Source organism: Schistocerca americana, chromosome 1 (assembly GCF_021461395.2).
Source record: "Schistocerca americana isolate TAMUIC-IGC-003095 chromosome 1, iqSchAmer2.1, whole genome shotgun sequence".
NCBI classification, from domain to species: Eukaryota; Metazoa; Arthropoda; class Insecta; order Orthoptera; family Acrididae; genus Schistocerca; species Schistocerca americana.
In genome coordinates, this window is record NC_060119.1 from 432018741 (window position 1) to 432046065 (window position 27325).

General features: G+C 42.4%; 1 protein-coding gene across 1 annotated transcript; it reads right to left on the bottom strand.

The window, feature by feature from the left end:
* Nucleotides 1-626: 626 nt before the first annotated feature.
* LOC124558850 (histone H2B-like) lies at nt 627-25767 on the bottom strand. Its single transcript, XM_047130907.1, has 4 exons — nt 25762-25767; nt 13889-14055; nt 6072-6075; nt 627-863 (listed from the first exon to the last, which is right to left on the bottom strand). Exons 1-4 carry the CDS (start codon nt 25765-25767, stop codon nt 627-629), a joined length of 414 nt encoding a protein of 137 aa, XP_046986863.1.
* Between the last annotated feature and the right edge of the window lie 1558 nt (nt 25768-27325).

Genomic DNA, 27325 nt, shown 5'->3' on the forward strand with positions numbered 1-27325 from the left:
TGTCTGACTGTGCGTGGACAACGGTGACTGCTCGGTCGATCTTACCTGTCTGCACCGACGAATTGTGGGGTGGTCAGGGCTAGCTCCGGACCCAACCATGAGCCCATCGCCACACACAGGTGAGTAGCTAGAAGCAGACTCACTCAGCAGGGAATCCGTCAATAAGCCCGTTACCCACATAAAGGGGGATGGGTAGGGGCAAATCCACTCACTGGAGAGTCAGATCACTAGCCAGAGGCTTACCCAGAGGGGAAAGGGTGGGGGCTGACAGTCGTCGAGGGACCAGGTTGTGATCACATCGCCTGTATATAGGCGATCAGTTAGGGCCAGACCTACCCATCGCCCACATACGGGGCTTGAGTACGGGTATTCCCAGTGGGTATAGCGGGGCGGGAGGGGGGGGGGGGGGGGAGAGGGGAAGGATCGGAGGCCAGGCTCGTCTGAATGTGTATGGGGTCCTTAAGAGTGTTCTGACTCCGAGCGATGACGCGAGTGGTACTCCACCCGACTGCACGGGAGCGCTGTGGAGAGAGAGAGTGCAGAAAGAGAGTGATTGCCTAACTCTACTTAACTTTATTAGAACAAGACGCACAACAGTAAGACACAGACAGAGGGAACACGGGAGGTCAGGAGGGCGGCAGCGACTGGGAGCGCGTCCTGGCGGTCGTGGCTGCCCCCGCCTTGTCGCCGGCCGTGGCTCTGCTGGCGGCGGCCAGCTGCAGCGCGGCCTCCGCCTCGCGGCGCGCGTGCACCGCCAGCTCCCCTGGCAGAAGCAGCTGCACCGCGGCGCACACGTCCGACGCCTTCAGCGTGCGCCGGCCCGCCTTGCGGCACAACCGACGCGCCTCCTCGCTCAGCCGCACCTGCCGCATACAGTCACTCTGTCAGCCCTAACTGCAACGGGCCTCACACACGATCGTGGAACGCAAGCGACAGGCTGCTCGTGTGTGGGCAAATTGCAGATCAGAATGATCGATTGCTGATAGCACGGAATACCGATCCAATCAGACGAATCTTTGGCGGCCTTTAACTGTATGCCTGCCTAGCTGCGACTTGTATGTCTAGTTTTTAAGTGAGGTGGAGTAGTTTTGTTTCGTTTCACTGATGTTGTGGTTGTGGTCTTCAGTCCTGACACTGGTTTGATGCAGCTCTCCATGCTATTCTATCCTGTGCAAGCTTCTTCTTCTCCCAGTACCTACTGCAGCCTACATCCTTCTGAATCTGCTTAGTGTATTCATCTCTTGGTCTCCCTCTACGGTTTTTACCCTCCACGCTCCCCTCAAATCCTAAATTGGTGATCCCCTGATGCCTCAGAACATGTCCTACCAACCGGTCGCTTCTTCTTGTCAAGTTGTGCCACAAACCTCTCTTCTCCCCAATCCTATTCAACACTTCCTCATTAGTTATGTGATCTACCCATCTAATCTTCAGCATTCTTCTGTAGCACCACATTTCGAAAGATTCTATTCTCTTCTTGTCCAAAATATTTATCGTCCATGTTTCACTTCCATACATGGCTACACTCCATACATATACTTTCAGAAACGACTTCCTGACACTTAAATCTATACTCGATGTTAACAAATTTCTCTTCTTCAGAAACGCTTTCCTTGCCATTGCCAGTCTACATATTATATCCTCTCTTCTTCGACCATCATCAGTTATTTTGTTGCCCAAAGCAAAACTCCTTTACTACTTTAAGTGTCTCATTTCCTAATCTACTTCCCTCAGCATCACCCGACTTAATTCGACTACATTCCATTATCCTCGTTTTGCTTTTGTTGATGTTCATCTTATACCCTCCTTTCAAGACACTGTCCATTCCGTTCAACTGCTCTTCCAAGTACTTTGCTGTCTCTGACAGAATTGCAATGACACTGGCGAACCTCAAAGTTTTTATTTCTTCTCCATGGATTTTAATACCTACTCCAAATTTTTCTTTGGTTTTCTTTATTGCTTGCTCAATATACAGATTTAATAACATCGGGGAGAAGCTACAACCCTGTCTCACTCCCTTCCCAACCACTGCTTCCCTTTCATGTCCCTCGACTCTTATAACTGCCATCTGGTTTCTGTACAAATTGTAAATAGTCTTTCGCTCCCTGTATTTTACCCCTGCCACCTTCAGAATTTAAAAGAGATTATTCCAGTCAACATTGTCAAAAGCTTTCTCCAAGTTTACAAATGCTAGAAACATAGGTTTGCCTTCCCTTAATCTAGCTTCTAAGGTACGTCGTAGGGTCAGTATTGCCTCACGTGTTCCAGTACTTCTACGGAATCCAAACTGATCTTCCCCGAGGTCGGCTTCTACTAGTTTTTCCATCCGTCTGTAAATAATTTGCGTTAGTATCTTGCAGCCGTGACTTATTACACTGATAGTTCGTTAATTTTCATATCTGTCAACACCTGCTTTCTTTGGGATTGGGATTATTATATTCTTCTTGAAGTCTGAGGGTATTTCGCCTGTCTCATACATCTTGCTCACCAGATAGTAGAGTTTTGTCCGAACTGGCTCTCCCAAGGCTGTCAGTAGTTCTAATGGAATGTTGTCTACTCTCGGGGCCTTGTTTCGACTCAGGTCTTTCAGTGCTCTGTCGAACTCTTCACGCAGTATCATATCTCCCATTTCATCTTCATCTACATCCTCTTCCGTTTCCAAAATATTGTCCTCACGTACATCACCTTTGTATAGACCCTCTATATACTCCTTCCACCTTTCTGCTTTCCCTTCCTTGATTAGAACTGGGTTTCCATCTGAGCTCTTGATATTTATACAAGTGGTTCTCTTTTCTCCAAAGGTCTCTTTAATTTTCCTGTAGGGAGCATCTATCTGACCCCTAGCGAGATAAGCCTCTACATCCTTACCTTTGTCCTCTAGCCATCCCTGCTTAGCCATTGTTTCACTGATATTTACGTTAGAATTTTTAAGTAGGGATTTCAGAAAGTAAGTTGCACATATCGTCCCAAATAACAGGGACACCGCATGGCAATCTGATTCTTTGATTGATTCATAGTGATGTTACGTGAAGTTTAGAATTCAAATATCACTTCTCCAACGTAGTTCGATGCAAGTCTCAAAAATTCTCGTTTAAATCGGGTTTGAAATTCGTTTTTGACAGGCCGCGTTGTTTTGTGGAAGAGTGCTCATCTTCCACATCAGTGGCCCAGATTTAATGCTTGTAAGAAATGCGCGTTTGTTGAAATATTTGCATCAGCCAGGAAACAAACCCAGAACCCATACGTGGCGGGCTAGCTGTGTACGGCATGGTCTGCTTACCTGCAGAAAGGTAGTCTTTACTCTTGGGTTCTGAAGACACTTGGAAAATTTCAAACTCCATTTCCTGGTGAAGTAATGAGAGTTGCATCGACATGTTTTGGCTAATTAAGATTTTACTTCTGAACTGCACGTATCATATATATATATATATATATATATATATATAGGGTGGCCCATTGATAGTGACCGGGCCAAATATCTCACGAAATAAACATCAAACGAAAAAAACTACAAAGAACGAAACTTGTCTAGCTTGAAGGGGGAAACCAGGTGGCGCTGTGGTTGGCCCGCTAGATGGCACTGCCATAGGTCAAACGGATATCAGCTGCGTTTTTTTAAAAATAGGAACCCCCATTTTTTATTACATATTCGTGTAGTACGTAAAGAAATATGAATGTTTTAGTTGGACCACTTTTTTCGCTTTGTGACAGATGGCGCTATATTAGTCACAAACATATGATTCACAATTTTAGACCAACAGTTGGTAACAGGTAGGTTTTTTAAATTAAAATATAGAACGTAGGTACGTTTGAACATTTTATTTCGGTTGTTCCAATGTGATACATGTACCTTTGAGAACTTATCATTTCTGAGAACTCATGCTGTTACAGCGTGATTACCTGTAAATACCACATTAACGCAATAAATGCTCAAAATGATGTCCGTCAACCTCAGTGCATTTGGCAATACGTGTAACGACATTCGTCTCAACAGCGAGTAGTTCGCCTTCCGTAATGAACTACGCACACGCGGTTCAAGACACACCGCTAAAACTTGATATCGGGCATATCATCTTTCCTACTTTGCAAACTTCACGCAATTTTTCGCAACCTTGCATGACTAGGGCATCCGGAAATAGCGATCGTGCGAAGAAAGTGCTTAGCCACAGTCTAGTCGATAGTTTCCAGAATTTTGAACTCTTCAGTTGATCTGAAACACCCTTTCAGATTTAAATTGCTTACTAGACCGGGGTTTTGATCAGGAAACTTGATTTTCCCCTTATATGCTCTTACTGACGCAGCGAATTTCATTGAACATTTGAAGGTGGGAGGGAGGTACTGGCAGAAGCAAAACTTTAGGCGATTCGTGCCTCGTGCCTCGATGGTTCACTCCGTAAGAGCATTTACCCCCAAGGTCGTGATCCCCGTTCGACTCCCAGCTCCACAAAATTTTAATGTGTGAGGCTGTTTGAAATCAGTGTACATTCCGCTGTAGAGGGAAAATTCATTCTAAAAACGGGTCGCTTTTGTCATACACGGAATCCGCAGCGTCGTAGACAAAGACGTCCAGGTTGATTTCATATTCCTTCCCTTCAGGAAGGCGTTCAATACAGTTCCACAAATCGGTTCCTGATAAATATTTGCGCGTCCTGAATATCTGACCAAATTTGTGGCTGAACACAAAATGTTGTTCTTAACCGCGTAGCTTCAACAGATGTGTCATGTTACAGCGGATGCATCATTCTGAAACGCCTTCTGCTTTCCTCAACCGCTGGAAGAGGTATACCACGTTTCCTGCGCGATAAATCATCGGACAGTATGGGACTGACGTTCATGACTGTATAGAGCAGTAACCGTCAAACTTTTTTGCACAAGAGCCAATACTGTGGAGGGAAACCTGTGGCCGCGTGTGTACCGATCATCTTGTTAACTACCAACCTACATAAATCAATGTGTTATGAGTCCTTAATAGACTAGCTATAGCAAGAACGCGATAAGGTGGCCGCTGGTCTCCAACTACTGAACATTAAAAGTCGTCACTATTCGGAACAAGTGGTGCTGACTGTATCCTGTTTCATACTGCTGCCATTCCCAGCGCCCGCAAAGTTGAGAGACTGCAACTGCCTGACAAACTGTTGTTGTGTTGTTTGTGTGAGTAATTGTACTGCTATCTAAACGCCTTTGCGATACCAGACACGATCACAAATGTTTATGAAAATTTTTGAATGTCATATTTGTTCTCTTCATTGTTTTGAATTGTAAAACTCTTAGTATAATATTTTATTAATTGTTACAAGTAAGTACTACCTATTCAATTTACAATTTCTGACGGCAGAACGCGGAACTAAGCTTTGTTTACATACTGATGGCACCGAAGGTGTCCGACAAAACTCGACGATATACTAATGACGGCCGCGGCTTGGCATTGTACAGTCACGTTATGGTCATAGTGCGTTGCTACTGCTGTACACTGTTAGAGCCTGTCGGAATGGACCGCGATCGTGAAAATATACGTTATCGAAGAGTACACTCAGACGAAAAAGTCTTAATTAATAACATAATTCAACTGTGTCGAGATGCCACTAGAAAACAGCTCTGCAGAGAGTCCAGAGCAGCAACCGCAGTAGGAAAGAGTGCTAAAGGGCAGTGCATAGTATTGTGAACCATATTAAGAAAGCCAGAAGATGTCGTCATAAAACTGTGGTACTAAGGAAGAACAGACTCAGCAAGAAAACGGAGTGTCTCGACGACTTTGATAACTCTTTACTGAAAAGGAAATCCTTGGAATATTACGACGTTAAAAGAGAAATATCCACTGTTCGAAAGCCTTACAACTGGAAAATTGGAAATTTGTGGCAAGCTCCTATGGGACCAAGCTGATGAGGTCATCGGTCCCTAGGCCTACACACTACTTAATCTAATTTAAACTAACACACACATACACCCATGCCCGAGGGAGGACTCGAACGTCCGACGGGGGGAGCCGCACGAACCGTGCAAGAGGCCCCAGACCGCGCGGCTCTTACAACTCGGTGAAGGAGGATACAGGCATTAATTTCACGGGGAAAACGCACCACTCTGTGGAAAATTTTGGGTGATTTGTGGTTTAGTTTTAAAAAATGTAAAAATAGACGAATATTTCTGGATGAGAGGGAGGGCATAGTATGGTGTGCACCCTGTCTTAGAACATCAAGAGAAAACGAGAAACGCGCGAAAAACGGGTTTCTACCCGTAGTGTATACTGATGTAACATGGGTGCAAACACACTATACAGACAGTAAATGTTGGCAGCATTCTGACGTACCAGGTGTGCGGAAAAATGAAGTTTCTGAATAAAGAGCAATAGTGGTTCATGCTGGAAGAGAAGTGGGGTTCACTGAGCACCAGAGCTCATCTATGATTCTACATCAACATCGGAAGGGTATCTGTTGAGAGGCCAGACAAACGTATGGTTCCTGAAGAGGGGCAGCAGCCTTTTCAGTAGTTGCAGGGGCAACAGTCTGGATGATTGACTGATCTGGCCTTTTAACATTAACCAAAACGGCCTTGCTGTGCTGGTACTGCGAACGGCTGAAAGCAAGGGGAAACTACGGCCGTAATTTTTCCCGAGGGCATGCAGCTTTACTGTATGGATAAATGATGATGGCGTCCTCTTGGGTAAAATATTCCGGAGATAAAATAGTCCCCCATTCGGATCTCCGGGCGGGGACTACTCAGGAGGACGTCCTTATCAGGAGAAATAAAACTGGCGTTCTACGGATCGGAGCGTGGAATGTCAGATCCCTTAATCGGGCAGGTAGGTTAGAAAATTTAAAAAGGGAAATGGGTAGGTTAAAGTTAGATATAGTGGGAATTAGTGAAGTTCGGTGGCAGGAGGAACAAGATTTTTGGTCAGGCGAATACAGGATCAGAAATACAAAATCAAGTAGGGGTAATGCAGGAGTAGGTTTAATTATGAATAAAAAAATAGGAGTTCGGGTAAGTTACTACAAACAACATAGTGAACGCATTATTGTGGCCAAGACAGACACGAAGCCCACGCCTACAGCAGTAGTACAAGTTTATATGCCAACTAGCTCTGCAGATGACGAAGAAATTGATGAAATGTATGATGAGATAAAAGAAATTATTCAGGTAGTGAAGGGAGACGAAAATTTAATAGTCATGGGTGACTGGAATTCGAGAGTAGGAAAAGGGAGAGAAGGAAACATAGTAGGTGAATATGGATTGGGGCTAAGAAATGAAAGAGGAAGCCGCCTGGTAGAATTTTGCGCAGAGCATAACTTAATCATAGCTAACACTTGGCTCAAGAAACATGAAAGAAGGTTGTATACATGGAAGAACCCTGGAGTTACTAGAAGATATCAGATAGATTATATAATGTTAAGACAGAGATTTAGGAACCAGGTTTTAAATTGTAAGACATTTCCAGGGGCAGATGTGGACTCTGACCACAATCTATTGGTTATGAACTGTAGATTAAAACTGAAGAAATTGCAAGAAGGTGAGAATTTGAGGAGATGGGAGCTGGATAAACTGAACGAACCAGATGTAGTAGAGAGTTTCAGGTAGAGCATAAAGGAACAATTGACAAGAATTGGGGGAAAGAAATACAGTACAAGAAGAATGGATAGCTTTGAGGGATGAAGTGGTGAAGGCAACAGAGGATCAAGTAGGTAAAAAGACGAGGGCTAGTAGAAATCCTTGGGTGACAGAAGAAATACTGCTTTTAATTGATGAAAGGAGAAAATATAAAAATGCAGTAAATGAAGCAGGCAAAAAGGAATACAAACGTCTCAAAAATGAGATCGACAGGAGGTGCAAAATGGATAAGCAGGGACGGCTAGAGGACAAATGTAAGGATATAGAGGCTTATCTCACTAGGGGTAAGATACATACTGCCTACAGGAAAATTAAAGAGACCTTTGGAGAAAAGAGAACCACTTGTATGAATATCAAGGGCTCAGACGGAATCCCAGTTCTAAGCAAAGAAGGGAAAGCAGAAAGGTGGAAGGAGTATATAGAGGGACTATACAAGGGCGATGTTCTTGAGGACAATGTTATGGAAATGGAAGAGGATGTAGATGAAGATGAAATGGGACATATGATACTGCGTGAAGAATTTGATAGAGCACTGAAAGCCCTAAGTCGAAACAAGGCCCCGGGGATAGACAACATTCCATTAGAACTACTAACAGCCTTGGGAGAGCCAGTCCTGACAATACTCTACCATCTGGTGAGCAAAATGTATGAGACAGATGAAATACCCTCAGACTTCAAGAAGAATATAATAATTCCAATCCCAAAGAAAGCAGGCGTTGACAGATATGAAAATTACCGAACTGCTGCAAAATACTAACGCGAATTCTGTACAGACAAATGGAAAAACTGGGAGAAGCCGACCTCGGGGAAGATCAGTTTGGATTCCGTAGAAATATGGGAACACGTGAGGCAATACTGACCCTACGACTTATCTTAGAAGCCAGATTAAGAAAAGGCAAACCTACGTTTCTAGCATTTGTAGACTTGGAGAAAGCTTTTGACAATGTTGACTGGAATAATCTCTTTTAAATTCTGAAGGTGGCAGGGGTAAAATACAGGGAGCGAAAGACTATTTACAATTTGTACAGAAACCAGATGGCAGTTATAAGAGTCGAGGGACATGAAAGGGAAGCAGTGGTTGGGAAGGGAGTGAGACAGGGTTGTAGCTTCTCCCCGATGTTATTAAATCTGTATATTGAGCAAGCAATAAAGAAAACCAAAGAAAAATTTGGAGTAGATATTAAAATCCATGGAGAAGAAATAAAAACTTTAAGGTTCGCCGATGGCATTGTATTTCTGTCAGAGACAGCAAAGGACTTGGAAGAGCAGTTGAACGGAATGGACAGTGTCTTGAAAGGAGGATATAAGATGAACATCAACAAAAGCAAAACTAGAATAATGGAATGTAGTCTAATTAACTCGGGCGATGCTGAGGGAATTAGATTAGGAAATGAGACACTTAAAGTAGTAAATGAGTTTTGCTATTTAGGTTGCAAAGTAACTGATGATGGTCGAAGTAGAGAGGATATAAAATATAGACTGGCAATGGCAAGGAAAGCGTTTCTGAAGAAGAGAAATTTGTTAACATCGAGTATAGATTTAAGTGTCAGGAAGTCGTTTCTGAAAGTATTTGTATGGAGTGTAGCCATGTTTGGAAGTGAAACATGGACGATAAATATTTTGGACAAGAAGAGAAAAGAAGACTGAAAGGTGGTGCTACAGAAGAATGCTGAAGATTAGATGGGTAGATCACGTAACTAATGAGGAAGTATTGAATAGGATTGGGGAGAAGAGGAGTTTGTGGCACAACTTGACTAGAAGAAGGGATCGGTTGGTAGGACATGTTCTGAGGCATCAAGGGATCGCCAATTTAGTACTGGAGGGTAGCGTGGAGGGTAAAAATCGTAGAGGAAGACCAAGAGATGAATACATTAAGCAGATTCAGAAGGATGTTGGCTGCAGTACGTATTGGGAGATGAAGAAGCTTGCACAGGATAGAGTAGCATGGAGAGCTGCATCAAACCAGTCTCAGGACTGAAGACCACAACAACAACATCGGAAGATTATCACAATCAATTAAATAATGGGAATAATGTAAAGCGATTGTAAGAGCGCCTAATATCAAATATTCCAGATGGATGTTTTATATTATATAAAGCACTCTACCATTGACTTTACGAAAATAAAGCGCCTAACACATCTTCTCCTAAAGCAGATATATAATCATGGTTGACTAAGCATAAAGTTCCATTCGGTGCGGAATTAACTAGGATTACAGACAATATCCTCAACATCGATTTGATGCAGAATTCTAGAGTATATCCTGAGTTCGAATATAGCAAATTTTCTAGACACTGAAAAGCTCACGTCCACGAATCAGCATGGCTCGTGCGAAACCCAGCTTGCTCTTTTCTCACATGATATACCGTGAGATATGGGCGAAGAGCAGCAGGCAAAGTGCATATTTCTAGAATTCCGAAAAGGATTTGACACGGTACCCCACTGCGGATTTTTAACGGAACTAAGTGGATATGGAATAGGCTCCCATATATGTTACTGACTCGAAGGCTTCTTAAGCGATACAATCCAGTATGTTGTACCGGATCCTTTATTGTATGAATATATGATAACGGAACAAACACCGATAGCAGTTACTTCCGTAAAATATCTGGGAATGTGTGTACGGAACGATTTGAAGTGGAATGATCATATAAAATTAATTGTTGGTAAGGCGGGTGTCAGGTTGAGATTCATTGGGAGAGTCCTTGGGAAATGTAGTCCATCAACAAAGGAGGTGGCTTACAAAACACTCGTTCGACCTATACTTGAGTATTGCTCATCAGTGTGGGATCCGTACCAGGTCGGGTTGCAGAGGAGATAGAGAAGATCAAAGAAGAGCGGCGCGTTTCGTCATAAGGTTATTTGATAACAGTGATAGCGTTACGTAGATGTTTAGCAAACTCAAGTGGCAGACTCTGCAAGAGAGGTGCTTTGCATCGCGGTGTAGCTAGCTGTCCAGGTTTCGAGAGGGTGCGTTTCTGGATGAGGTATCGAATATATTGCTTCCCCCTGCTTATACCTCCCTAGGAGATCACGAATGTAAAATTAGAGAGGTTCGAGCGCGCACGGAGGCTTTCCGGCAGTCGTTCTTCCCGCGAACCATACGCGACTGGAACAGGAAAGGGAGGTAATGATAGCGGCACGTAAAGTGCCCTTCACCACTCACCGTTGGGTTGCTTGCGGAGTATAAATGTAGATGTAGATGTAGATGTAGGGTGTAGTATGAATCACATGTAGGGAGGTTTATATTATAAAGTGTTTAAAAGGAAGGAAAATATTTTGTGATAAGATGCGCATCGTAGTCTACGGGCTTAAGTGTACGTCTAGAGTAATCAGATTTCACTGCATTTAAGTTATTGTTTTAATCAAAATTTTGTGTTCAATATTTTATTGCCTTTAGAGATCACAAGTGGTATCTAGAAAAAAAAAGTATTGTCATGTGGCGTTAGATCATTTATTAAACCTTGCGTTAAGCAATTTGTATTTTTCCTTTGCTTCGAAAGGGATTTTGAGTTTTAAGCGTTGTATATTGATTCTGAGAGCTGTTCCTTCATCTGTTATAAAAATACTTCAGGAACTTTCATTGAGAAAATATATTGAGTATCTTGCTGTTCATGATAACGATTGTTCACTTGCTTTATAAAATCAAGTTAATATAGTTGAAAAATTTTAAAGGTAAAAGAAGCTTTTATTAGAGACCCGGTGCCTGCCGAAACTCCCCACAACTTCCACGTAAAAGCATTGGCCCTCGGGCGTTGTCTGATGTTTTCCCCGGTATCTATCGCAGCTAATGCCTGCGGGGCATGTCAGCGGTGTCCTACTTGACACAGTCACATGATTTAAGTATCTGGGATTAACGTTGCGAAGCGATATGGAATGGAAAGAGCATGTGAGGATTGTGGTAGGGAAGTCAACTGGTTGGCTTCGGTTTATTGGGAGAATTTTAGGAAAGTGTGATTCATCTGTAAAGGAGGCCGCATATACGATTCGAGTGCGACGTGTTCTTGAGTACTGCTGAAATGTTTGGGATCTGCACCAGGTATGACTGAAGGAATACACGGAAGAATTCGGAGGCGGCTACTAGATTTGTTACCGGTAGGTTCGATCAACACGCATGTGTTCCGGATATGATTCGGGAGCTCAGGTGGGAATCCCTGGAAGGAAGAAGACATTTATTTCGAAGAACACTACTGAGGAAGTTAGAGAACTGGCATTTAAAGCTGACTGCAGAACGACCGTACCGCCGCCAACATACATTTCGCTAGGGACCACGAAGATTTTATACGTGAAATTAGGACTCATACGGATGCTCTTTCCGTGAATGGAATAGGAAAGGAAACGTCTAGTTATGGTATAGGGTACCGTTTGCAACGCACTTTATGGTGGCTTGTAGAGCATGTATGTAGATGCAAATGTAATAAGCAACTAACTCTTGGAAGTTGTGAAACATCACAAACGACGCCAGTATGTACGATAAATAGAGTACTAAAGGAACCCGGTAAAGGGCTCTCTACCCTACAACTGTGTTCTGAACCCCATCAAACTTAACAGGAATATAATGAAACAGAAAGTTTCATCGAACGACGTCAGCAGCGCTACCCTTTGTCAACATAAATAAATGACAACGGGTTCAATACAGAGCATTACGAAAGACGACAGGAAGAAGGCGTGAGATAAAATGATGACTATAATGAGCGAATACTGGCACAGAGACTCGCTGATGGACGAAGCTATCGAGAGCGTAATTATTCAACTTTAGCCAGACAGTGAGTGTGAAATTTCGTTGCCTCATTCTGAGGATATATTGGACGAGGCAGATTCAGACTAGACAGAAACAGCGGCTTCGGACATTGGCAACAGCTGTATCCAGACAGTAGATGAGATAGAATTGTTTGCAGAAGAGCTAGGTGTTCTCCCCTTACACATGGATTAAATGTTGTTGAAAACATTGTATTAAGTTTTTTCATTAAGACAAATTTTTTTTCCTGTCTTTGTTTTTTCATTTGGAATCGTTCTGATGGGATTTTAATTATTTTTTTATCCATCGTAATATTTAAACGTTTGAAAATGCTGATGTACTGATTACAAAACAAAAGTTGAGTAATCTCTTTCTTCCGACTGTGTAATGCTGTCAAAAATGTAGTTTTCACAGGCAGATTTAATAATATAGTGATCGTAGTCATTTCCAGAAAGATCTGAAAATAAAAAGAGTTGTAGCACCTGACAAGATTTCTTCCGAACGAAGACCCACTGGGGTGAATCGATCCAGGATGTTTTACCTAGGACCCTAACATACATCACCGTCTGCACGATTTCAAAAGGCGATGCCCTCAGGCACCTCTCTGTCAGTTACTACATCCTACATCAAAATTTCTGTATCATTTCCTACAGAATAATGTAGTAACAGCGAAAGTATTTTCATATTTTGCACGCCCAATTATTACATACAAAAACACAAGTTATTTTTTTTAATTTTACACGATTCTCTGTAGACGAATGTGTTAGCAGAAAATGTGTTACGCGTTTGTTTCACTCATTAGATCGTAAAACAACAATTTATTTTTTTCTTTCATTTCTTGCAGAAGCATAGATTAAAAGTGAATGTACCATTGTCTCCTAAACGCACTCATAGCTGCATTATTCGATTGTAAAACAACAGTTTTATATTATTATTCTCCATTTCGACTGCTTGTAAGTACAAGAAAGTGTTAACATAATGTACACGAACCGTCATCCGAAACAACCAATAGCAATGCACGCCAATAGTTGGCAGCATGCTCAGCTAAAGTGAAAATTGTAAACTGAACGGGTTATGCCGCCTATGGAGACGACCATCTCTGTAATGTGCATTCACGAATCCGAATTACTTATACGTCAAAATTTATACCACAAAATCTCATCGGTAAGAGTTGCGCACGTCCATGAGTTTTCAGCACTAGAAGACAAACACTAAACCACCCCCCTCTCACATCTTCTAATCTCTCAGGGGTAGTGCTGCTCACCCCTCTGCCCCTGAGGTAGGCGACCAGTTTTACTAGCCCACGACCAAATTTACCAAACGCAATTAAAATTAAGTATGTCTTAACACATTACTGTGTGTGTAAGTATTTTTGTTCGTAACCAAACAGGAAAACTACGCTTTTAGGAATCTCATAATGTTACTTGGCGTTTTTGGAATGGGCTGTTAGCTGCCGATGCATTTTGTTATAAAATATCGCTTAGAACTTCGGGCAGTACGAATTTTTGATTAGGCCCGCGGGGCGCAGTTCGATGACCGCTCTACAGGTACTGGTGCTTTAACAGCGAGAGACGTGCCTGCATGTCGGACAGGAAGGAGTCCATGACGTCGATGGCGGCCTTGGAAATACGCCTCCTGGGGTGTATGGTGCGCATGAGGGAGCGCACGTAGCGCGCGTACGAGCGTATCTGTCGCTGCGTGCGCGCCTTCTTCCGCCGCTGCCGCCGCCTCCGCCGCACGTCGCCACCTCCGCCATCGCCGCCGCCGCCGCTGGGGTGTGCCGACGCGTCGCCCGCGCAGCGCAGGCCCGGCGCCAGCTTCTCCGGAGTGCCGCTGCTGTCGCCGACATCGCTGCAGCTCGCATCGGTGGAAGTGTCTGGCGTCCCACCCGACCGCACTGCGCGGCAACACAGTTGTCACATCTACTGTAGCCGTGCGAACCGTCGGCGTGTCTATTCCTAAATTTATTACATTTCATTTTATTATGTAGTGGGCGTAATTTTACTAACGTACAGCTACCTTGAACGGTGTGCATGCATAAGGCACATCCTCAATTCACGTAGTGAAAATAAGCCTGTCAGTCAACATCCACGTCTTTGTAGACTATGTAAAACTTACATCAATCGCTGTCTTTTCTTCCTATCGGTGGCACAGTCTCTACACATTTATTCTTAAGTACTAAGTAAGACAACTATGTGGAAACTAAATACATACGAAAATAGACACATATCAGTTGATAGAGCATCGCTTCATTACCGGTGCTCAATATGGACACATTTTGAGACGTACCAGACGCCAACATTGATGGAATAGAATAGATTGCTACCAGGGAAGATGTAACATGTTCATCGGGTTCCCCAAATGCCGTCACGAACAACACTACTGGCCATTAAAATTGCTACACCACGAAGATGACGTGCTACAGACGCGAAATTTAACCGACAGGAAGAAGATGCTTCTCATAGCTTTCACACAAGGTTGGCCAGTGGCCAGTGGCCACACCTACAACGTGCTGACATGAGGTGAACTGACGGACTGAGCTCCTGTGAACGTGCCGGCACGGAGATCCGTACGCTATGGCTGCTCAGAGGGAACTGGGTTCGGTCGCGGCGGCGGCCGATTTAAATACCCTCCGCCCGCGGCGCGCTCCCTCCGCCGTCCGCGCCCCGCGCCATGGTCGCGCGGTGGAACAGATTGCGACGGCGTCTGAGATGACGTCGGAGTGATGGCTCTGTCCGCCGTGGTCGTCACAACTATACGTTTGCTCGATTTACTCTTGATTAACCCGATCGCTGGTTCCCAAGCCTTGCTAAGATTATAGCCACAGTCACGGTTTATGAGGTCGTCATTGGTGCGAATTTCGATGGCCTCTCTAACAACGCTGTCCCAATATCTCGACGTCTGTACCAGAATCCTCGTGCGGTCATATTCCATGGCGTGATTTTCCGACAAACAATGTTCAGCGACCGCCGACTTGCTCGGATACATCAGACGAGTGTGCCTCTGATGTTCACGGCATCGATCCTCGACGGTACGCATCGTCTGACCAATATACGACTTGCCACATTGACACGGAATCTCGTACACGCCGGCCTTCCTCAAACCGAGGTCATCTTTGGCGCTCCCCACCAGTGCACGAGTTTTATTTGGAGGACAAAACACAGTTCCGACCCGGTGTTTCTTCAGAATGCGAGCGATTTTCCCCGAGAGTGCGCCTGTGTATGGAATAAATGCAGTGCCTACCTCCTCCCTCGTGACTTCATCCATCTCAAGGGGTTGTGCTGCAGTGGCTGGGCGGAGAGCACGTTGAATCTGCCACTCTGAGTACCCATTTTTTCGAAATACAGTTCTCAGATGTTCCAATTCCTGGGGTAGACTCTCTGCGTCAGAGATAGTGCGCGCCCTATGTACTAGAGTTTTAAGTACCCCATTCCTCTGTGAAGGGTGGTGGCAGCTGTCTGCATGCAAATACAGATCAGTGTGCGTAGTCTTCCGATACACCCCATGACCTAGGGTGCCGTCAGCCCTTCTCTTGACCAAGACGTCAAGGAAAGGTAATTTACCCTCCGTTTCAGTCTCCATAGTGAATTTGATGTTGGGGTGTATGGAGTTTAGATGTGTAAGGAAGTCACGGAGTTTATCCATACCATGTGGCCAGATGACGAACGTGTCGTCCACGTAACGGAAAAAGCAAGTAGGTTTCCATACGGATGACGTCAGGGCTTCCTCCTCGAAGTTCTCCATGTACAAATTCGCTACCACCGGTGAGAGTGGGCTACCAATGGCGACTCCCTCCGTTTGTTCGTAGTATTCTCCATTAAAAAGAAAATACGTGGAAGTCAAGACATGCCTAAAAAGTTCAGTGGTCTTCTCGTCAAACTTCTGACTAATCAATTCTAGTCCCTTCTTCTTGTCACTGTTTTCGTACGTTCCCCTCTTCGCCGATTATGCGGAGAATATCCTGATTCCATATCTTGCCTGTGTACCTAACTGTCAACAGTCATCTGTAGAACCACATCTCAAATGCTTCCATTCTCTTCTGTTCCTGTTTTCCACCTGTCCATGATTCATTACCATACAATGCTGTACTTAAAACGTACATTTTCAGTTATTTCATTCTCAGACTGCGGCCAGGTCTGCTCACTTTTCTGTGTTATTCTGCTTTTTATGTTGCATCGAACGTAATGTGCTATTTTGCTGTGATGATAGTCGAATCCTTAACATCGTTTACTTTAGGAAACTAAACGAAGAACACGTTTTCGATACCGTCTCTGACGGGCCACTTGAATCTGCACACGTAACGGCCTGATTGGCTAACTTCAGTACTAACTTAGTAAAGGTGCAACGTATCGATTATTTTCGAAACAATTATTTGTTGCTACAATCTATCCTACAACACCCTTACAAATTTTTCAGACTGTCTCTGACCACCCTGTATATGCGTATTTTAATTTGTACCGTTTATCATGGTTTCCACTAAAGCTACAGTGCTTTTTTTACGATATTCATTCTTTTTCTTTTCGTAAAGTGTTAAAGTTCTTCTTGTGATAACTATCTGATTTCTTACTGTCAAGTATATGCATTCTGAACGACGTGTAGCGGTCTCCACTTGAACTTTGACCCAAAAAGTTTGTTCCGACACGTACTGCGATTTATTTCCGACAACGTGTTTTTCTTTAGTACTGTGTGTTGATGCCCATTACCGCTGTAAACTTGTTTTGCGTTAGTAGACTCGTTTTATTTCCAAGGAATGTTTCTCTTACTTATATCTGACTGGTCATAACAGTTGTAATTAGAACTATTTCTTTCCAAACGTAACAATTCTCGTAATCAGAGCTGTATCTGCTTTTTGTCTTTCGAAGTATCCTTAACGAAATGGTGTATAGTCACCATTTTGTTTACGATGTCTATCGATTGTTCTCTACGTCTCTAATAAGAGCCAACGGCTGCTGTCACAAATTCTTTTCTATCCACTTGATCCATACAGCTCAGCTGAAAAGCATTGTACAGAAAGCAAAAAACTGGTATGAGTACAGACACCTATTTAGCAGGAACTGCATCACGACAACGATTGTGACAGCACAGTCACAAATTATAACGCCCCCTACAAATCCAATAAAATCTACAAACACAACATTCACTATCGTTAAAAGGGCCCTTAAGCACACGAATGATGTCATCCACCACATCATCATTACGTGTACAAAATTACTAAAATCTCTTGGTGTTTTTCCATAAAATTAAGTATGGTGTCTTGTAGCTTGCTTGAAAAAATACTGCAGCACATACTGTAAGAGTACTTGAGCAGCTATTAATGTTGTGTGATACATATTTGTTGATTATGCGACTGGGTTTAACTGTTGAGGTTATACGTTGCAGTGCCAACAAAATTATGTTTGGAAAAATGTGAGCTTTAGACGTTAGAGTTTCACATTTTAAGTGTCGTCATATTTCCGGTTCAAGATTTAAAGTCTATACAGCTGATGGTTTTCCGTATTCGCTACTGCGAATACATTTCATGTAAAACATGGCTTATCTTTGATACTGCCCACACATTTAGTTTATTAAATATAATGAGAGACTGAAAAAAATGAACTTAAAGTAAAATGGAATACAAATAACATACGAAGATATCTGTCAGTACAATTCATTCGATGATAAACGGCAAAAATATATTAAGTCATTCCATGTAAAATGGTGTAAGAGTCTCCATTCATCCGCTTCTAATTTTGATGAAATTTTTACAGAATGTATGTATATGCCTTACATTAACCCCAACCAAATCATAGCTTAGTAAATAATATGGAGGAGCGACATGCCACACATTTCTAAAGGCCTTTTTTATATTGCGGAAGATATGAATACATCGCCAAGTCTGCTTTACTGTGGCTCATGATCTACGGTGACCTCCATGCTGAAAGTTGGTGAATATGTTCAATTTGTTACGGAAAATAACCCAGTTGGTTAACATTCCCTCAGTTTACAGTGCATGTGTCACAATTAGCTGACCAAGTAGCTCATAACGTGTCTAATTTGGATCAAGTTTTCGGAGCTAATATCTTGCGACAGAATGACATTCTGAAGCCGTTATTTCCCTCATTCGCACCATGCTATAAACCTGTGCATCTTGATTACTCGAGTAATTACTGAGATACCCCAGACTGAAATCTGTTTAAAAATGTAATCATCACTTTTGTCCGACTTTAAAAAGATTATAACTGGAAAGTGCCCTTTCTAATTTAGTATTATTTAGGCTATTGAAAGGAGATTATTATTTTTGATTCGGAAAAGTTTGTTTCATTTTCGAGAAGACCAGCTGAAACTAAATAAGTAAGTTCATAAACATGGGTTGACAGCTACTATGCGCGAAGAATGTTTGGACTTTGTGAATACTCATAATCTGAAACGAAGTAAAAATCAGTTACGGCTATCATTAAATCTTTTGATTTTCTTAACATAAAACATGAGATCCGTTTGTAGCGGATCTGTCACAGTTTACTGCAGAAGTAGCCTATAAAACTTGTGACAAATTTGGATCATGTTTCGTAGCTAATATCTTACTATAGACTGACTTTCTGATGCTGATTTCTTCCTCATTCGCAGCCTACTAGCTTATAATCAGATTGTGCAACTTGCATCCTCATTTATCAGACAATTATTTAGGTATCCGAGATTAAAGTCGATTAAAAAATGTAATCATTAATTTCGTGTTATTACCAAAAGGGTAGATCTCAAAAGGCTCCTCACAAATCTGATTTTTCTTTGCACTATTAGAAATAACTTGTTTAGTTCGATCAGGAAAAATTCGTTTCATTCTGAGATAAATACGCTGGAAAACAAAAAAAGATCAAAAACAAGCTTTGACTCCTAATATGGGCGGAGGACATACAGACTTTTCTAATATGTATATTTGAAAATTATGTACAACGTTTTAAAGCTGTTATTGATTGTTTTTCTTCAAACGAAAATGAATTTCCTCAGCCTTAGAGATGTAGAAATGTTTAACTGTTCATTTGTGTTGTTTCTGTACTGTTTAGGAATTCGTTACAACACTTTTCACCATCTATCAATACGCCACTATTTATCAGGTGAAAATATCCAACGTTTTTACGTTTAACTACTAAAAAACAAAATCAAGTGGAAGTTTATATCAAACTGTAACTTTATCGATGTTCAAGGCATCATTTCAGTGCGGTGTAGCATCAGTTATTTAGGTTTCAGGTTATTTTGTATGTCACCTGACAAAATTTGCGTCTCAAAAAGGTTTCAAGAGAGTAAAAGAATTTTCGGCACAGCAGTAACAATTACTTTATTTAAAAAGTGAATTTGTCTCGCTAAGATACCCAAATACGCTTTCATCACAGCGCATTGTTTTTTGATAAGAGAATTGTACAGAAATTTTGTTGTAATCATTTTGCTCTGAAGAACCAGTCAGAGAACAAAAAGTTCTGAATTGTTTCTTTGGAAACATGTGATCAGTTGAAAGCTATGATAAAGAGCAGTGTTAAATCTGGTCAGAAATTGCACTCAACATATGGAAAATAATTTCCAGCAAAAAAAAGTGTTATTGCAGTAGACAGCATTGTTAGAATCAGAAGATGAAGCAGAAAAATTAAATCCATCTCAATCACTCAACACAAGCCTAACTGGTATTCAGAGCTTTCCTCTGACATTTCAACTGGCGTCACTGAGGGATGCTAGAAGTGAAAGAAGTGAGACTCAAAAAGGAATAGCACATAACATTGCTGCTGCTGGGAGTCTTGTTCCAAAAGGTTTTCAGACACCTGGTTCATGTAAGGCATGAACTGAACGAGTAGATCATAGGCTACTGATTAAGAAACTGGAAAAAAATTGTAAAAACAGTCAAAAAATTGCGGATTTTGGCTTTGTCACCTTGAAGCTGGATTACAAAAGCAGTGATGCTGGAGTTTAGTGTGTCTGAAAAAAAGTTTAAACGCTATTAAGTGATATACAGAATTATTTGCAAAAATAATCCTGCAATGCATAGAAATAAGGCCTTGAACATCAAGGTACAGTTTCATTATAGCTCCCACTTGACTTTTCCTTTAACTGTTGAACTCTGGGTTTTTTCACCTGAAAAACTGCGCGGTGAGAAGTATTGTCAATTCCAAAATAGCGCAGAAACAGCTTAACAGAATATCAGCTCAAAGACTGGGCAAATTAATTTCTGTTTTAAGAAAAACAACGACAATTAATATCAGCTTTAAGAGATTTTACAGGATTTTCAGTTATACATAATAGAAAACCACGTAATTCTTCGCTCACTATATCAGCCACAGCTTTTTTTTTAACTTCTTTGTCTTTGAACTGGTTTGTCTCAAAATGTAACATACATTTCATTATGAAACAAAATAAGCTCTATTTAACTATGTAAAGAGAAAATCTAACCCTAACCGCCGTCTGCTTCACGTCTGCTGTGCAGCGAACTACCTTAATTTAAGTATTAACTGTATTTTTCTTACTTGTCACTTCTTCTTCCGTGTGTTTTTGCTTTTAGGAAGCTTTAATTGTTAGGTGCTATTAATAGTGTTCCATAGATTTCGTGTTTGTTTTGAATACAGTCAGAGAGAGTCCCTTTAGTCAACCATAGTGCCAGTACTGCTAGTGTTTGTTTTCAATACAGTCCAGAGACAGGTAGTGCTATTTTCATTGTTTTCTACAAGAAGTGGCTAGCTACCACAGTTTAGTCAATAAACAGCCGCCTTTAGTGAATTAGCAGTCTTGTTAAAAGTAAATTGATTTCTTAGGATGGATAGGATGTCTGACTGCTGTGAACGGACGCAGGAGGAGCTGGCCACTGTTCGCGAGCAGCTGAGCGTGTTGATGGCCGCGGTCAGCCGTCTTCAGGCTGCTGCCTCGGAGTGTAGCGGCAGTGGGGAGTCTGGTGCGTCGCAAGGTACACCCCAGGTGTTACATGCTTCACCCACTGTCCCTGCTGTCGAGACATCTTCGCGGGTACCGGGCGCGGTTGGGCCACCCTCTCCCCAAGGGGAGTGGCGGGTTTAGCGGCGTTCGCGGCGCACGAGGCGGAGGGTCAATGTGGAGGCTGGCCGTGTGGCATCGCCCGCTCTGCCTGTGAGTGGACATGTGGCTGCTCCTTCAGCAAGGTCCGAGCAGGTACACGGGGGGAGGGGTTTATTAGTTATTGGGAGCTCCAACGTTAGACGGGTGATGGAGCACCTTAGGGAAATAGCGGAAAGGTCGGGGAAGAAGGCCAGTGTTCACTCTGTTTGCTTGCCGGGGGGTCTCATCCGAGATGTGGAGGAGGCCCTACCGGCGGCGATAGAGAGCACTGGGTGCACCCGACTGCAAATTGTTGCTCATGTCGGCACCAATGACTCCTGCCGTTTGGGTTCAGAGGTCATCCTCTGTTCGTACAGGCGGTTGGCGGAACTGGTGAAGGCGGAAAGCCTCGCTCGCGGGGTGGAATCAAGGCTAACTATTTGTAGTATCGTTCCCAGAACCGATCGCGGTCCTCTGGTTTGGAGCCGAGTGGAAGGCTTAAACCAGAGGCTCAGACGATGCTGCGGAGATCTGGGGTGCAAATTTCTCTACCTCCGCTATCGGGTGGAGAAATGTAGGGTCCCCCTGAATAGGTCAGGCGTGCACTACACGCTGGAAGCGGCTACAAGGGTAGCAGAGTACGTGTGGAGTGCACATGGGGGTTTTTTAGGTTAGAGAATTCCCTCCCTAGGCCCGACAAGACGCCTCCTGAGACTCGGCAAGGTAGGAGTAGGAAAAATGCAACAGGGAATAACAATATTAATGATGGTTCAAATGGCTCTGAGCACTATGGGACTCAACTGCTAAGATCATTAGTCCCCTAGAACTTAGAACTAATTAAACCTAACTAACCTAAGGACATCACAAACATCCATGCCCGAGGCAGGATTCGAACCTGCGACCGTAGCGGTCTTGCGGTTCCAGACTGCAGCGCCTTTAACCTCACGGCCACTTCGGCCGGCATAACAATATTAATGTGCTAATAGTAAACTGCAGGAGCGTCTATAGAAAGGTCCCAGAACTGCTCTCATTAATAAACGGTCACAACGCCCATATAGTACTAGGGACAGCAAGTTGGCTGAAACCAGACGTAAACAGTAATAAAATCCTAAACTCAGATTGGAATGTATACCGCAGAGACAGGCTGGACATTGAAGGGGGAAGCGTGTTTATAGCGATAAGAAGTGCAATAGTATCGAAGGAAATTGACGGAGATCCTAAATGTGAAATGATTTGGGTGAAGGTCACGGTTAAAGCAGGCTCAGACATGGTAATTGGATGTCTCTGTAGGCACCCTGGCTCAGCAGCTGTTGTGACTGAGCACCTGAAGGATACTTTGGAAAATATTTCGAGTAGATTTCCCCACCATGTTATAGTTCTGGTTGGAGATTTTAATTTGCCGGATATAGACTGGGAGACTCAAACGTTCATAACGGGTGGCAGGGACAAAGAATCCAGTGAAATTTTTTTAAGTGCTTTATCTGAAAACTACCTTGAGCAGTTAAACAGAGAACCGACTCGTGGCGATAACATATTAGACCTTCTGGTGACAAACAGACCCGAACTATTTGAAACAGTTAACGCAGAACAGGGAATCAGCGATCATAAAGCGGTTACGGCATCGATGATTTCAGCCGTAAATAGAAATATTCAAAAGGGTAGGAAGATTTTACTGTTTAGCAAAGGTGACAAAAAGCAGATTTCAGAGTACCTGACGGCTCAACACAAAAGTTTTCTCTCAAATACAGATAGTGTTGAGGATCAGTGGACAAAGTTAAAAACCATCGTACAATATGTGTTAGATGAGTATGTGCCAAGCAAGATCGTAAGAGATGGAAAAGAGCCACCGTGGTACAACAACCGAGTTAGAAAACTGCTGCGGAAGCAAAGGGAACTTCACAGCAAACATAAACATAGCCAAAGCCTTGCATACAAACAAAAATTACCCGAAGCGAAATGTAGTGTGACGAGGGCTATGCGAGAAGCGTTCAATGAATTCGAAAGTAAAGTTCTATGTACTGACTTGGCAGTAAATCCTAAGAAATTTTGGTCTTATGTCAAAGCGGTAGGTGGATCAAAACAAAATGTCCAGACACTCTGACGAAAATGGTACTGAAACAGAGGGTGACAGACTAAAGGCCGAAATACTAAATGTCTTTTTCCAAAGTTGTTTCACAGAGGAAGACTGCACTGTAGTTCCTTCTCTAGATTGTCGCACAGATGACAAAATGGTAGATATCGAAATAGACGACAGAGGGATAGAGAAACAATTAAAATCGCTCAAAAGAGGAAAGGCCTCTGGACCTGATGGGATACCAGTTCGATTTTACACAGAGTACGCGAAGGAACTTGCCCCCCTTCTTGCAGCGGTGTACCGTAGTCTCTAGAAGAGCGTAGCGTTCCAAAGGATTGGAAAAGGGCACAGGTCATCCCCGTTTTCAAGAAGGGACGTCGAACAGATGTGCAGAACTATAGACCTATATCTCTAACGTCGATCAGTTGTAGAATTTTGGAACACGTATAATGTTCGATTACAATGACTTTTCTGGAGACTAGAAATCTACTCTGTAGGAATCAGCATGGGTTTCGAAAAAGACTATCGCGTGAAACCCAGCTCGCGCTATTCGTCCACGAGACTCAGAGGGCCATAGACACGGGTTCACAGGTAGATGCCGTGTTTCTTGACTTCCGCAAGGAGTTCGATACATTTCCCCACAGTCGTTTAATGAACAAAGTAAGAGCATATGGACTATCAGACCAATTGTGTGATTGGATTGAGGAGTTCCTAGATAACAGAACGCAGCATGTCATTCTCAATGGAGAGAAGTCTTCCGAAGTAAGAGTGATTTCAGGTGTGAGGCAGGGGAGTGTCATAGGACCGTTGCTATTCACTATATACATAAATGACCTGGTGGATGACATCGGAAGTTCACTGAGGCTTTTTGCAGATGATGCTGTGGTGTATCGAGAGGTTGTAACAATGGAAAATTGTACTGAAATGCAGGAGGATCTGCAGCGAATTGACGCATGGTGCAGGAAATGGCAATTGAATCTCAATGTAGACAAGTGTAATGTGCTGCAAATACATAGAAAGATAGATCCCTTATCATTTAGCTACAAAATAGCAGGTCAGCAACTGGAAGCAGTTAATTCCATAAATTATCTGGGAGTACGCATAAGGAGTGATTTAAAATGGAATGATCATATAAAGTTGATCGTCGGTAAAGCAGATGCCAGACTGAGATTCATTGGACGAATCCTAAGAAAATACAATCCGAAAACAAAGGAAGTAGGTTACAGTACGCTTGTTCGCCCACTGCTTGAATACTGCTCAGCAGTGTGGGATCCGTACCAGATAGGGTTGATAGAAGAGATAGAGAAGATCCAACGGAGAGCAGCGCGCTTCGTTACAGGATGATTTAGTCATCGCGAAAGCGTTACGGAGATGATACTTAGACTCCAGTGGAAGACTCTGCAGAAGAGACGCTCAGTGCTCGGTACGGGCTTTTGTTAAAGTTTCGAGAACATATCTTCACCGAAGAGTCAAGCAGTATATTGCTCCCTCCTACGTATACCTCGCGAAGAGACCATGAGGATAAAATCAGAGAGATTAGAGCCCACACAGAGGCATACCGACAATCCTTCTTTCCACGAACAATACGAGACTGAAATAGAAGGGAGAACAGATAGTGGTACTCAAGGTACCCTCCGCCACACACCGTCAGGTGGCTTGCGGAGTATGGATGTAGATGTAGATGTAGATGTAGAGGACCCTTTTGAGATCTATCCTTTAGAATATCACACGAATTGATGATTATTTAGTTTTGAATGGATTTTAATCTTCAGTACATAAATAATTATTTGAGTAATGAAGATGCCAATTGCCTAGCCCTACAACTTGCTAGGAGGTTGCGAATGAGGAAGAAATCAGCTTGAGATAGTCTTTCTGTCATAAGCCACTAGCTAAAAAACGTGCTCCAGATCTGTCACAAGATTTATGAACTATCTCGACAGCAAACCGTGATACCTGCTGCACACTGTGCACGTGTCCAGCAACTAAACTGTTGTACCTGAAAATTTGAACAGATTCCAAAGTATCAGTATGCGATTTCCCTACAAAGTATCAGCCACAGAAAAAGAAACTCGGTGACTTACCCATAACTGTCGCGATATGAAAGAAATAGCCTTTCCAAGAGCATCGCTACTGGACTCACCATACTACTTATCAAACTATAAATTGGTATAATTTCATGCGAATCTCTACATACAAGGTGTAACAATTTAATCGAAATTGAAGAGGCTCGAGTGGGGATCTTTAAATTTGAGTCACATGACAAGGATTGCGTCTTTTGCTGATCATGATTAATCCCGTCATTCATTATATTCAGTATCAAACTTACTGTCATATTTGCATTATTTCTGGATGTGATATTCTGCTAAGTGGAAGTGCACCCATATACAACGCATTTGTGAGGTTGGTCTAAAGAAAACGTAACTAAACAAAAGAAAATATTCTTTATACTACGACGTACGCAAATTCAGTAAAATAATGATAGAGGTACTTTTGAAGACGCTATATTACAAAATAAATCGAAGTTACTACTGTATCTCATCAGCAGTTGACGCAATTTTCTTGTTGGTCACTAAAGTATATGGCAGCGTATGTTAGGCCTAACGAAACTAAGACTTTGTGTCTTCCAAGCTGAAATACGAAACATTTTAACAAACAGATTGTTAACTGTAACATTAATTCCTGTGAGATATTCAGCACACATTTTGCCGCCGCTTACAGATTATCAAAGAATACGTCGGTCTATCCGGCATAAATTATCCTACCATCCTGTTACGAAAGAATTAATACATATCCCACAAACTACCGCTTTATATTTCCAGTGAAACCTCTATTCCCTGTAATGCTAACGATGCCGGAGAGAAATGACACCCACGTGACTGTCATGCAGAAAAAGACATCTAATCATTTAAATTACTCCGCATTTTAGTTGATATACTGTAGCAGTTTATGTTTATAAAATTCAGAAACACGTCACACTTCGAGAAATGAGACGCCTCTGCATACCGTGCTGACTGAAGCTGGAAACGGAAAAGAAATATTTGTTTGTGGAATCTGGCGTGCTATGGAGGGACACACAATTTTTAAAATCCAAGCGTATTTACGGTTCTAATAATATGTTCGAGCCATATAGATTTTTCTACGCTTGTCAGTGTACGGAACAACATCCTAAATTAAATTGCGACACAGCGTAGCAGTTTCTTCAGATGATCGTCACATTTCTACTTTTCTTGTCGTAATGTCTCTCGCAGTTAAATTTCATAATAATTCTGTGCCTACAAACATTACGCTTTCTCCAACGTACAGAAAATATGTAGACCACGAAGCAAAATACTAATCTTACTAAATGTGTAAGGAAAGCTTAAAGAGATGTAAACAACCACTAAGTCCCCAAATAGCTTTTGTTTGATGCAAAGATCACGTTTATCACGCAACGTCACCAAACAATAAGCTGTCAAGCGCATGAAGAATATACACGCACAAATATGCGCTAACTACTCAAACATGACAAGTTATGACGCCTTAGACAAAATTATATTTCTCCAGACGGCTGCCACATTCATACAATTCTTATCGTAGTATCTCTTTGAGAAACGGTTTTTAATAATTCCGTGCGTATTATCATCGTGCGCTCTCCAGCATACAGGAAATATTTTTGTAAAGCAGCAAAAAGGCGAATGGATAAAATGCCACTGAAATAAACATACCAATGCTCCTTATGCCATCGGCGGTTCTCCGGAGTAGTGAGCTGCACTTCTTACGTATTGACTTCATGACAGACCAATTACAAAAGTTTTCTTCTTGCTAAAATTTTTAGAAAAAGTTTAAAGAAACATAACTAAGCACTAAATCAACACATAGCTTTTGTTTGAAGCAGAGATTACGTTTATCGA